Source organism: Rhinolophus sinicus, linkage group LG16, assembly GCF_036562045.2.
Source record: "Rhinolophus sinicus isolate RSC01 linkage group LG16, ASM3656204v1, whole genome shotgun sequence".
NCBI classification, from domain to species: Eukaryota; Metazoa; Chordata; class Mammalia; order Chiroptera; family Rhinolophidae; genus Rhinolophus; species Rhinolophus sinicus.
Window position 1 is genome coordinate 32,355,140 of NC_133765.1, and position 12,943 is coordinate 32,368,082.

At 40.6% G+C, this 12,943-nt stretch overlaps 1 protein-coding gene across 2 annotated transcripts in view; it reads left to right on the forward strand.

Moving 5' to 3' along the window:
• The first annotated feature begins 37 nt into the window (after positions 1–37).
• Positions 38–12,943, forward strand: part of NAA25 (N-alpha-acetyltransferase 25, NatB auxiliary subunit) — a 77,444-nt gene continuing 64,538 nt past the window's right edge. The window contains exons 1-2 of one of the 2 annotated variants that reach the window (XM_074321049.1): positions 38–114; positions 2,729–2,852. In XM_074321049.1, coding sequence (XP_074177150.1) covers positions 106–114; positions 2,729–2,852 — 133 coding nt within the window. In that variant the 5' untranslated portion in view covers positions 38–105. The remainder of the gene's footprint in view (positions 115–2,728; positions 2,853–12,943) is intronic. The other variant, XM_074321048.1, reaches the window with a different exon arrangement.

Below are 12,943 nucleotides of genomic sequence, written 5' to 3' on the forward strand. Positions count from 1 at the left end.
CCTCAGAGCTCCACAGGGGCATGTCCCTGGAAGTCCAGCCCCTAAACATCTGGAATGAGGAGCAGAGATTCAGCTGTGATCCTGGTCTAGGCCCAGCCCCTGCCCATGACACAGGTTAATAATATTTGCATGAATAATACTGTATAAACATTACTAATACACCTAATATATTAAGAAATGAATGTCATTTGTTCTCATGTCATGAGCTATTAATACTTATTAGTCATTCTTGTTGCTATTACAATGCCTTCCTGCAAGACAACTGCAAGGCTCTGCCCATATTTGAGCACTTCGCTTTTTGTGGTGGACGAGGGAGAGGCTGAGACATAGGTTTGAAGTCCCGGGATCTTCATTTGCTACCTATTGGATTCGCTGAACTTCTCTTCCCTCACGAATTAAAAACAAAAATAGAATATTCAAGTATAACCGAGAACATACTTAACAAATTTACAATACAGAAATTTAAAATCATTATTTTATTGTAGATGATTGCAAAATGTTCATGATATAATGCTAAGTAGGAAAAGCAGGTTACAAAGCATTATTTATTTGTAACAGGATAGACTATTTAGTTTAAATAGACAGTATATTCTGTGTAATTCCAAAGATATGAAATTCAAAAACAGCCAAAATTGGGCCCACCTGGTGGCTCAGGTGGTTGGAGCGTCATGCTCCTAACACCAAGGTCATGGGTTAGAGTCCCACATGGGCCAGTGAGCTGCGTCCTCTATAGCTAAGATTGTGAACAATGGCTCTCCCTGGAGCTGAGCTGGCGTGAGTTGGCATGGGCTATCGTGGGCTGCCAGGAGCTGCCAGTGGCCAGCGGAGCGCAGGGCTCATAATACCAGCGTGGGCCAGGGAGCTGTGTCCTACACAACTAGACTGAGAAACAACGGCTTGAACTTGAGTGAGGGAGTGGGGAGGAGGTGGAAGAAGGGGAAAAAAGAAACAGGCAAAAGTAATCTAAAATGAGTGAAGTCAGAATAATGGTTCCATTTGGAGGGTATGGACTACAAGGGAATATGAGAAAGATTTCCAACTCCTGGCAATGTTCTATATCTCGATCTGCAAAGTGGTCAACACAGATATATTAGTAAATAGTAACTAAGCCGTACACTTAAGATTTAAACACTTTACATTGTATGTTAAAGAAAACATACCATTCAATACTGTTCTGCACCTTCACTTTTTTTAAGTTGACAGTATCAATGGGTTTTTTGTGTGTGTTTTTTTTAACTTTTATTTTATTGTTTTAAGTGTGTTTTTCCAGGACCCATCAGCTCCAAGTAAAGTAGTTGTTTCAATCTAGTTGTAGAGGGTACAGCTCACAGTGGCCCATGCAGGGATCGAACCAGCAACCCTGGTATTACCAGCATCATGCTCTAATCAATTGAGCTAATTGGCCACCCCACACCTTGACATTTTTGTAATACTATACTATACTATACTACATAATCTGTCTTGGAGCTCTAGCCATTATTGGCACATCTATCTAGAGTACATTCATTCTTTTCCAATAATAATTCTATTGTGTAAATGTATCATGATTTATTCAACCAGTTCCCTGTTGTTAGACATTTTGGCTCAGAAGTGTTATTTTTGAATACAGCATAACCAATACCTGAAGTCCAGAACTGCTTCAGCACCAGTTTCACTGAAATACTGAGTAAATGTAGAATGCTCCCTATAAGATACTGGAGCTTCAATGGCAAACAACAGGACAAGCTCCTGCCTTCCCAATAGTTTATCCAGGAGACAAGCACATTGGTCATTACAATGAATGTGATACATGCTGTGGCATAATAAAGAATATAGAGGTTTACCCGCTATCCAAAAGTAGAGTGTTCCTATGAAACCTTTCATAAGCCCAAATGGCATAAAGCAAAGAAGTATTTACCTTAGGACACATCTTGCTAACAGGTGCACAAAATAAATTGACCATAGACACAGTTCAAAGCTACTGCAACTTGATGCTGAGATGCCAAGTGTAGTTTCCCCGGAAGGAGCATGGCGGTGCCACTCTCACTACTCAAGATGCAGGCTACCTCTATAACCACTCACTGCACAATAAATGCTGAATACTATTTTCACTTTTCACCTTTTTTTGTAAGAGGGAGACTGCTCTTTGAATTGCTTTCGGTTAGCAACAGCAGATACTAATGTATAGGTATTTTAAGGGAAGTGGTATAAAGTGAACTTTCAAAAAGTGGGGGATACCTGTATCTGGTTTTTGTTGTCCCTGGTTCCTGGCACAGAGCTTCAAAAAACCTGGGAATTAACTGAGTGATAGGAATGTCTTTGTTATGCTAATGAGCCGACACAGGTGGGACCCTGGGTAGCTTCAGAATGGTTGGCTGGTCACCAGAAAGACCAAGCACTTAATGAAAAGATTGGACCTTTACATCTCCCAGGAAGGGAGGGGTCTGGATTTGAGCTCAGTCACGTAAGCATGTGACCCATGATTTAATCAATCTTGCCTAAGGTAATGAAACTCCTATGAAACCTCCAGACACTTAGGCTCCACGAGAGCTTCTGTTGAACACATTGATGTGCCAGGAGCGTGACACACAGCAGCAAGCAGGCACAAAAGTTCTGCATTGCCCCTCAGAAGACACCCTAGGTGTCTCTTCACCTGACTGTTCCCGATCTACTTCCTTTATAATAAAGCTGTAACTTTAAGTACCCACCTTCCTCATTTTATGGTGCCTTGCTTTATTGCATTTCACAGGTGTTACATATTTTTTTTTACAAATTGAAGGGAAGACCTTCTACCAACAAAAGATTGCAACTCACTTTATTGCGATACTCACTTCATGACGGTGGTCTGGAACCCAAACTGCAACATCTCCGAGGTATGTCTGTATAATGCCTTCCTGGGTTCTGTGGGTCATTCTAGTGAATTATCAAACCTGAAGGAGTCATGGAAAACCCTGAATTTATAGCCAGTTGCTTAGAAGATAGTTGGCCTGGGGACCCCCAAGGAGGACTCCTAAGATCTGTTTTTCACTCACAACAGTTCACTTTTGACAACAAATGTGTAGTTTTTCCTCATACCAACCACCAATCCTCTAACTCTGGACTTCAGCTGGATATCCTGCAATTTAATTCAGTTCTGACACTACCTGAGGAGTTAGCATCCACTCCCACAAGTTAAGGGCTCAGTCCCACAACACTGCTCCCCACGGCCAGTCAGAAGTCCAGTTTGTCACCCGTGCTTCTGACCAATCCACTCTAAATCCAAGGTTCCCACAACCCCCTCCTCGGGTTTGATTATTTGCTACAACGGCTCATAGAAGTCGCAGAAACACTTACACGTTTACTGGTTTGTTGTAAACAGTATTATAAAGGATACAGATGAACAGCCAGATGAAGAGGTACATAGGGTGAGGTCTGGATGGGTCCTGAGCACAACAGCTTCTGTCCCAGTGGAGTTGGAGTGCATCACCGTCCTGGTACATGGATGGGTTCCCTAACCCGGAAGCCATTGAATACCATCATTTAGGGGTTTTTATAGAGGTTTCATTACACAGGCATGATTAATTAAAAAATTGGTCATTAGGGATTAATTCAATCTTCAGCCCTTATCCCCTCCTTACATAGAAGGTAGTAGGGTGGGGCTGAAATTTTCAATCTTCTCATCATAGTGTTGGTTCTTCTGGCAACCAGCACCCATCCTGTAGCTATGTGGGAGTCCACCAAGAGTCACCTCATTGACATAACCTCAGGTATGATTGAAAGGAGCTTGTAATATATAACAAAAATACTTTCTCACCCTTAACACTCAGGGAATTCCAAGGGTTTTAGAAGTTCTTGGGCCAGGAACTAGAACGAAGACCAAATATATACTTATATCACCGTATCACAACGACTGAACCCTTAAACCTGTGGAGTCAGGTGCTAACTTAGGTTGGTCAGCATCAGAACTGAATTAGTATACCCAGCTGGGATGAAACGGACCACATGCTTGCGTGGAGAAGCCCTGTTGGGGTATATAACCACCCAACCCACAGTGATGTTACTTGAAAGAGAGAAGTCACAGGCCTAAAAATGGCATCACTCATGCTAAAAGCCCATGACACCAAAACTAGATTTAATGCCTGATATAATTGGAATTTCAACTTCTCCCAGAAACATAATCTAATTCCACCAGTCTGGAATTCTCTGGTCAACACCAATGAGGTAATCTGTTATGGGTGGGGGGGAAATAATCCTTTCTTTTCTTTTGTGAATACCTCCCTTGTTCCAAACTTATTCCTATAAAAACCTTCCATTTTGGGCTGGCCTGGTGGCTCAGGCGATTGGAGCTCCATGCTCCTAACTCCGAAGGCTACCAGTTCGATTCCCACCTGGGCCAGTGGGCTCTCAAACCACAAGGTTGCCAGTTCAATTCCTTGAGTCCCACAAGGGATGGTGGGCTACGACCCCTGCAACTAGCAACAGCAGCTGGACCTGGAGCTGAGCTGCGCCCTCCACAACTAAGACTGAAAGGACAACAACTTGACTTGGAAAAAAGTCCTGGAAGTACACACTGTTCCTCAATAAAGTCCTGTTAAAAAAAAGAAGAAAAAAAAGAAAACCTTCTATTTTGTACAGCCCCTTGGAGGGCACTTCTACCATTTTTCCCGAAAAATAAGACCTAGCTGGACAATCAGCTCTAATGTGTCTTTTGGAGCAAAAATTAATATAAGACCCAGTTTATATTATATTATATTATATTATATTATATTATATTATATTATATTATATTATTTATTAGACCCGGTCTTATTTTACTATAAGTAAAATTTTCTTATAGTAAAATAAGACCGGGTCTTATGTTAATTTTTGCTCCAAAAGATATATTAGAGCTGATAGTCCGGCTAGGTCTTATTTTCAGGGAAACACAGTAGTCAGTAAATGGGATGCTGCCTGATTCATCAATTGCTTAATAAAGCAAATTAGATCTTCAAATTTACTCGAGTAAATTTTTTTTTCCCCCCAAGTCAAGTTGTTGTCCTTTCAATCTTAGTTGTGGAGGGTTCTGTTCAGCTTCAAGTTGTTGTTCTTTCAGTCTTAGTTGTGGAGGGCGCAGCTCAGCTCCAGGTCCAGTTGCCGTTGCTAGTTGCAGGGGGCACAGCCCACCATCCCTTGCGGGACTCGAGGGATTGACCTGGCAACCTTGTGGTTGAGAGCCCACTGGCCCATGTGGGAATGGAACCGGCAGCCTTCGGAGTTAGGAGCATGGAGCTCTAACCGCCTGAGCCACCGGGCCGGCCCGAGTAAATTTGTTTTTAACACTGTGAGTCCACAAAGTCTTTGATGGTAACAATTAATTAGGTATAGTCTCTGCTTACAGTGAATTTAGGTTATTTGTAAATAGGATTCTGAATTTTAAAACGGATTTTCCCAGAGAAGCAGTGTTACAGCGGTGATTCTAGTCTCAAGCTAACCCACAAAATGTTATTCAGTTTATAACAAAACTGTACAGCAGTCTTGTGGATTAAACAGAATCTGTTTACACGAAATCAGCCAGAGTTTGTTTTCGTGTCCTGTAATTAATAATCTTGTCTAATAAAAAAAAGCATTATAAGAACCTGAATCCCTGAGAATATATCTCCTTCCTCCACTCACATATCCTGCAGCCACAGCAACAAAAAGGGAATAATTTTTCTCTTAACACTGCTACACCTTTTGTCCAAGCAACTTGGTCAAGAAACTTCTAGGAAGCCAACTTATATACAGGAATACTCCTGCTGTGTAATAACAAAGATGTCAGTTACTGTTTTCAGGAATAAAAAATGGCAACAAATGGTCCCTTAAAAACAGACCAGTTAAATAAATTAAACTTCAATGGAACCATACAAAAAGTAAGCAGAATTAAGTATGGAAACAGATGCAAAATAAATTGTTTTATAAAAAAGAAAATTGAAAAACCAAATGTATTAATAGTATTTGATAGGATTCTATATTCGTAACTATAATATTAATAAATAATATTAGTAATATTAAACTATTTAACAATATATGTTGGAATAGGGTTAGAAATAAACTAGGGAATGACCATTCCCGTCGGTGACCTCTGAAAGGTTGGGTTATAAGGACTTTCTCTTCTAAAATTGAATATTTCGCAAGTAGGTTATTTTTGTAAGCAAGAAAAAAGAAAAAAAGGAATCCATATTTCTCCCTTTACTCCTGACTTGCACACATGTATTGATGAGAGAATCATAAACCAGATTTTTAGACCTGCTGACTGCCTTGTCTGCATTATTGAATAATCTATGACATGATATATATTTTCTTTTTTACCCTATTTTTTTCAATTTTATTGAAGTGATTTACAAACAACAAAGCACGATTTATTTCCCAGTGAAAGTCGTTTATTAAACAATTATTACATAATGTCAGTCAGTAATTAAATTATCTTTAATATTTTTATAAGTTTGAATTATTAGAGCCCATAGGCTTACACTAACTTTTCAATTGTGTTTTTATGAAGCTATATTATCAAGCAAGTTTGTTAACCTTTAAATATTTAGACAGATAATTCTGACTTGGTGATGGGAAGACTCATTTTTCCCTGAATCTTCCTTCTTTTATTTCCTCTCTTTATATTCTTTATTATGGCTAGATCAAATATACTTTATCTTGAATGTTGTAAACACCCAGTAAGTACATGTGTTTTGACATATAAAAGTGTGACTACAATCAAGATATAGATGAATTTTATCCCTCTTCTGTCAATCCCTGGCCGCCCCTAATATATTTTCTATTACTGCAGAGTGGAGTTCCATATACGTGGAACCATATGGTGTGTGCACTTCTGTGTCAGGTTTCTTTCACTCGGCGTGATATTTTTGAGGTTCATCTGTGCTATTGATAATATCAATAATTGAGTCCCTTTTACTGCCTAGTAGCGTTCCATACTATGGATATACCACAGTTTATGTTGACAAAGATTAGAGTTGATTCCAGTTTTTGGCTAAGGTGGATAAGGCTGCTATGAACATTCTGTACACATCTTTTGGGAAGACATGTTTTTATTTCTCCTGGATAAATACTTAGAAGTGGAATTGCTGGATCACATGGTACGTCTATGTTTTAATTTTACAAGAAAGTGCCAAACTGTTTTTCTGAAGTGATTGTACCATTTAACATTCCCACCAGCAGTATGAGAGTTCCAGTTGTTCCATACACTTGCCAACTTGGTATAAATACATTTTGAATAAATAAACAGACGAATAGTGATCCTGTCTCCCGGAAACAACTAACGTTTTTCTCTTGGGTGAGTGACCCAGAAGTTCTCCTGAATGCAGAATTTACAGGGGGAGACAACTTCGTTCAAGGTTGCAAGAAACAAACTTAACCCCCAGGGTGCCTTATTTTTATTGGCCTATATCCAGCAGCAGAAATAAAAAAGATTTACCAACATTTTATTTCTGACCGAAAGAGGCCAGCAGGGCGTGGTGCTTATAGCAGCAGCAGAAAGGATTTAGGTTAGACTTGAGAAAGAGCTGCTTCCAGGTTTACTAGGGGGACCATCTGTAAAAAAGGCTCAGATGCAGTTCCCCTTAGGCGGTGTTTCTCCAACTAGAGTTAAGGAAACACCCCCCCCCCACACACACACACACACACACATACCTCCCACCTCCTGGTACTGGAATCATTTGAGAGCTTGCTAAAATTTTTAATTACTGGTCCTGGACACCCCACCATCCCTCATACCTGCAAATACAACCCAAATTTACTGAGTCTGAATTTGGGGAGCACGGCCTGAACTTCCTGTCTTAGCTCAGGCAGATTCAGCATTGACTTAAGTGGAATGTTGATAACGCCCTGGGAATAGGTGTTGCCCTATCCTTCCCAGCTCTGCCAAACTCAAGTCCTATCCAGGATGGGGGAGGGGAATCCCTCTCTTGGCCAAAGTTGTCACTACTCTAAGAAGCCAGTGTGGACTTCACTCTCCCCTACACTTCCCCACAGCCCCAGTTCTCTCTCTCTCTCTCTCTCTCTCTGACACACACACACACACACACACACACACACACACACGCACCCCTCTACCCCAGCATCAGCCCCAGGGATTTTCCCTAACTGAATATCTACTGAATGCAGATTTTCCTTTCGTCGTTAGCGCCAACCTCTTCCCTTCCTCCCATGTTTACTTTCCAGCAGCTGCCTAGAGTCACATATTCCTGGCTTGGTTCCTAGCACAGACTCAGACACGTAGAAGGCACTCAATTCCTAGTTACGGAATGACACCAAGGCGTTCCTAATGGTTACCTCTGGTTTGTAGTAGTTGATGGTTTTCTTTATATACTGCTTCATAATAAACATTAAAAAGTAGTTTTTTGTTTCCCCAACACCAAATTTGTTTCCAATGACTGGATCCTATTTTACTTTCTGGCATCCCATCCTTGGCAATTCCCTCAGCCTTTCCCCAGCTCCATCTGTCTTTTAGTTCCTTGGTCCCACCCCTCCATGCTTGATCTTCCTGGCACTTTTTTTGGGTGCAGCAAGGAGCGGGCAACTCTGCCAGTGAGTGAGTCCCTGGCTCCCTGCCATTCTGCAAACCCCCACCCCAAATACCGTCTTCCTCTCTACTCATCTCAAATACCTCTGAAGGAAAGGACTGATTTTGTTTTGGTTTGGTTTTTGTTTTAATTTATATTGAGCTATAATGACACATGATAAAGTGTAGAAATCTTAAGGGTATCATGATCATGCCATGAATTTTTTAGAATAACTTTATTGAGATAGAATTCACCCATTTAAACTGTTTATTGGTTTTTAGTATATTCACAGAGTTGTGCAATAACTCTAGAATATTTTTGGAAGAGTCACTTCCTTATCCTCCCTTGTCTCCACTCCAGGCCTAGCAGCCACTAATCTACTTTCTCTCTTCATGGATTTGCCTATTCTGGACATTTTATACGAATGGAATCATGTAAAATGTGGTCTTCTGTGGCTGGTTTCTTTCACTTTGCATGATGTTTTCAAGGTTCATCCATGTTGCAGCATATATCAGTGCTTCATCTCTTTTTATGGCTGAATAATATTCCATATAATGGATAGACCACATTTTGTTTTTCCATTCGTTAGTCAATGGACATTTGGGTTTGTTATGAGCTAACTGTGTCCTACAAAAATTGTTGAAGTCCTAACTCCCAGTACCCCAGACTGTGACTGTATTTGGAGATAAGGTCTTTAAAAAGGAAATTAAGTAAAATGAGGTCACTAAGGTACGCTCTAATCCAATATGACTAGTGTCCTTAGAACAAGAGGATATTAGGAGGCAGACACACAGAGAGAAGACCACGTGAAGACACAGGGAGAAGATGGCCATTTACAAGCCAGTAAGAGAAGCCTCGGAAGACACCAACTCTGCTGACACTTTGGCCTTGGATTTCCAGCCTTCAGAACTGTAGGAATATAAATTTCTGATGTTTAACCAGGCTGTGGTACTTTGTTATGGCACCCTAGCAAACTAATCAAGGGTTGTTTTCACCTTTTGTCAGTTTTGAATAATGCTGCTATGACCATTTGTATACAAGTTTTTGTGTGGATGTATGTTTTCATTTTGCTGTGGGAAATTCCACCTAAAAGTAGAGTTTTCACAATCAGTTTTTACATGTGTATTCACTGATGTTACCACCATCCAGATCAAGAAATAGAACATTTCCAGGTCCAGAAAGTTCCGTTAGGCGCCTTCTCTATCTCTCTTGCCCCACAGAATAACCAGTCTTCTGACTTCTATTATTTAAGAATAGTTTGTGCCTGTTCCTGAACATGATGTAAGCAGAATGATCCAGTATATATTCTTTTATGTCTGACTTCTTTCATGCAATATATATATTTTAATTTGATTGGGGAAGATTGGGGAACAGTGTGCTTCTCCAGGGCCCATCAGCTCCAAGTCGTTGTCCTCAATCTAGTTATGGAGGGCGCAGCTCACTGGCCCATGTGGGAATAGAACCGGCAACCCTGTTGTTCAGAGCTTGCGCTCTAACCAACTGAGCCATCCAGCTGCTCCTCATGCAATATTTTGATTGTTATAGTCACCCATGTTCTCACATGTAGCCTTAGTTTGTTCATTTTCATCGCTGTATAGTATTCCAAGTACATTGTGAGTCTTTCCCAATGTATTAACCCATTCTACTGTTGATGAACACTTGGCTTGTTTCTATTTTGGCCAAGAATGAGTAGTCTTGTTCTTGGTTAGATATAACATTCATTTCTGTTAGGTGTACAACCACGAGTGGAATTGCTGGGCTGGGCTGTAGGTATACATTTATTATCCTTTGGTTATTAAAAGTTCCAGACACCCAAGTGTACATAAATATCTCCAGCTCTCATGAGCCAGTGATGAACAAGTATTTACAGTTAGCCCCAGATTCCCCCTTCCCGTTGGCCTATGAATTTCCACAACAAGCTTTGGGGTTCCATCTTCTTAACTTTCTCATTGTCCCTAGGGGGTGACTCAGGCATGCATCTGTTAGCTGGGCACCTGGTGATTACTCAGAGGGGCTTAGAAAATTGACCAGCTGGGAAGGGGAGCTAGGCCTACACCAGGGAGTAAGGGGTGGGGTAGCTATCAGGGAGGCAACCAACAGTGTCTGCCACAGGAGGGGTACTGACCACACCCACTAACACTGTCAATAGAGATAGGGCTTTCAGAGCAAGCATTACACATCCATTTTGTTTGATATTGTGTATAGTCACAAGTATATTCCTCTATTACTAGAGAAATACCTGTGAAACCACTGCTAGAAAACAGGTTCCTCGCAGAGGAGGCAGGCCCTAAAACATGCTGTGCGTGTGTCCCCAGGGGCCGAAATGTTTACACTATTTTGTCAGTTGAGAAGCAGGGGTGTAGGAAACTCAACTGATGTCTGAGGACTCCTTATATATTCATAAGGAACATGGAGATTGGACCAGCGTCCTCAGAGCCTGCTGGGAAAATTTCCAAACTGCCTGGTTACTAGGCAGAGTTCCCAGGAACGGCTACTCCCTTTCTCTGGGGGCTTCCTCATCCCTCAGATGCTTGCACAGAAACTTTCTTGTGTCCAGAGGAGGAGACTTCTTAGAATCACTTGCACTGCAGTCTGGTTTTCCAGAAAAGCTCTCCGTACTCTCACCTCTATGCCACCTAAGAAAGTACTTCCCCTTTCTCAGGGGGAAGAAACTTGATGCTTAATCAGTGTTTTTCAGAAAGTGGTTTGAGGACTGGCAGAATTAGCATCATTTGGAGAGGGGGGAGCGCTTATTAAAATGCAGATTCTCGGGCATGCTTCCTATCTATTGGCTGCAAATTTTTGTGATGGGGTACCAGAATATTCATTTTAGAAGTATGTCAGTGATTCCTGTGCTCAGTGAGGTTGGGGAAACCTCTGGCTTAACTGATCAATTAAAGGAAAATTAATGACACAGACATATTCTTGAAACTATATTCAGTCCCACCCACATGCTTCCATCAAATTACATTTCTTGCAGTTCTACCCTCCCACCTCTGTCCCTGCCAGGACTTTGCAAGCTCTTTTCCTTTCTGCTACAACCTGTCCGACTTTCCTTATCCTTCAAGGCTTGGTTTGGATGTCACATATTCCAAGAAGCCTTCCCAGAATGCTGGGTAGGGTGCCCCTCCTCTGGCTCCCATTGCCTCCTGTTATTAACCCAGAGCCCCTAGAAAGCTGCAGTATTGTTGCCTGAATAGTTAGTTGCCTGTCTGTCTCATTAACCTGAACCAGCTCCTGGAAGGCCGGACTGACATACTTTTTTTTTTTTGGATGGCCATGTCTGGAACCTAGTAGGCATTCAATAAATGTTGAAAAAAGAGAAGAATGATCTATTATGACTAGTGCTTTTTGTGCCCAGTTAAGAAATCTTTGTCTACCCTAAGGTCACAAAGATATTCTTCTATATTTTCTTCTAGAAGCCTTATTGATTTCCTTTTTATATTTAGGTCTATGACCCATCTTGAATTAATATTTGTGTATGGTGTGAGGTAGGGGTAAAGGGCTTTTTTGTTTTTTAAGAGCTATGCTATTGCTCTATTTACTGGGGTGGAGGGGATTCTTTCTTCCGTTGAATTGCATTTGTGCCTTTGTCGCAAATCTAAATGACCATACATGTAGGAGTCAATTTGTGGACTCTTCTACTAATCTGTCTACGAGTATTTGATGCCAATACCACACTATTTTAACAACTGTAAGTCTTGAAATCTGGCAATGTAAGTCCTCCTACTCTGTTCCTCTTTTTCAAGATTATCTTGGTTATTCTAGGTCATTTACATTTGCATATCAATTTTAGAATCAGTTTGTGAATTTCCTGACTGGTTCTAATCTCTTATAGGCTTTTTCTTATCAGAAAACTGACCACACAGCAATACTACCTCCCAGATGCTCCTTCATTCTAAATCAAAGGCCTGTTTTTGGCATTTAGTAGCTAAATGCAGCAGTAAGGCTCTCCCCAGAGTTTAACAGCTTAGAGGCTGTATAGAAAAAGTCAAGTTTCAGAACACAATCCAGCCATCTTTGAAGACTTCTGATTTGTGGCCGCCAGCTTTGACTTGGCCTTGAAAGGAGCCTGTAAACTGTTCCATGACTAGAAAGAACTATGGAAATTTAGTATATGATAACGATGGCATTGTGTGCTTTGTGAAAAAAATAAGTTATTTGATAAATAGATTTTGAAGCAACTGGAAAAGATAAAATAAAACTGGAACCCTACCTTATTATTCACGTTGAAATAAATTCCAAATAGACCAAAGATTTAAATATTAAAAATGAAACAATAAAAATACAAGGAGAATTCATAAAGTAATTTAAAAATAATATTGGGGTGGGGAAAGGCGCAAGAAACCCCAACATATTTCTTCAGTGCAAAAAAACCCCATATCCCCCAAATCAAAAGGCAAATAATACACTGTAAAAAATATTTGAAACACCTATTTATGGTATAAGGCTAA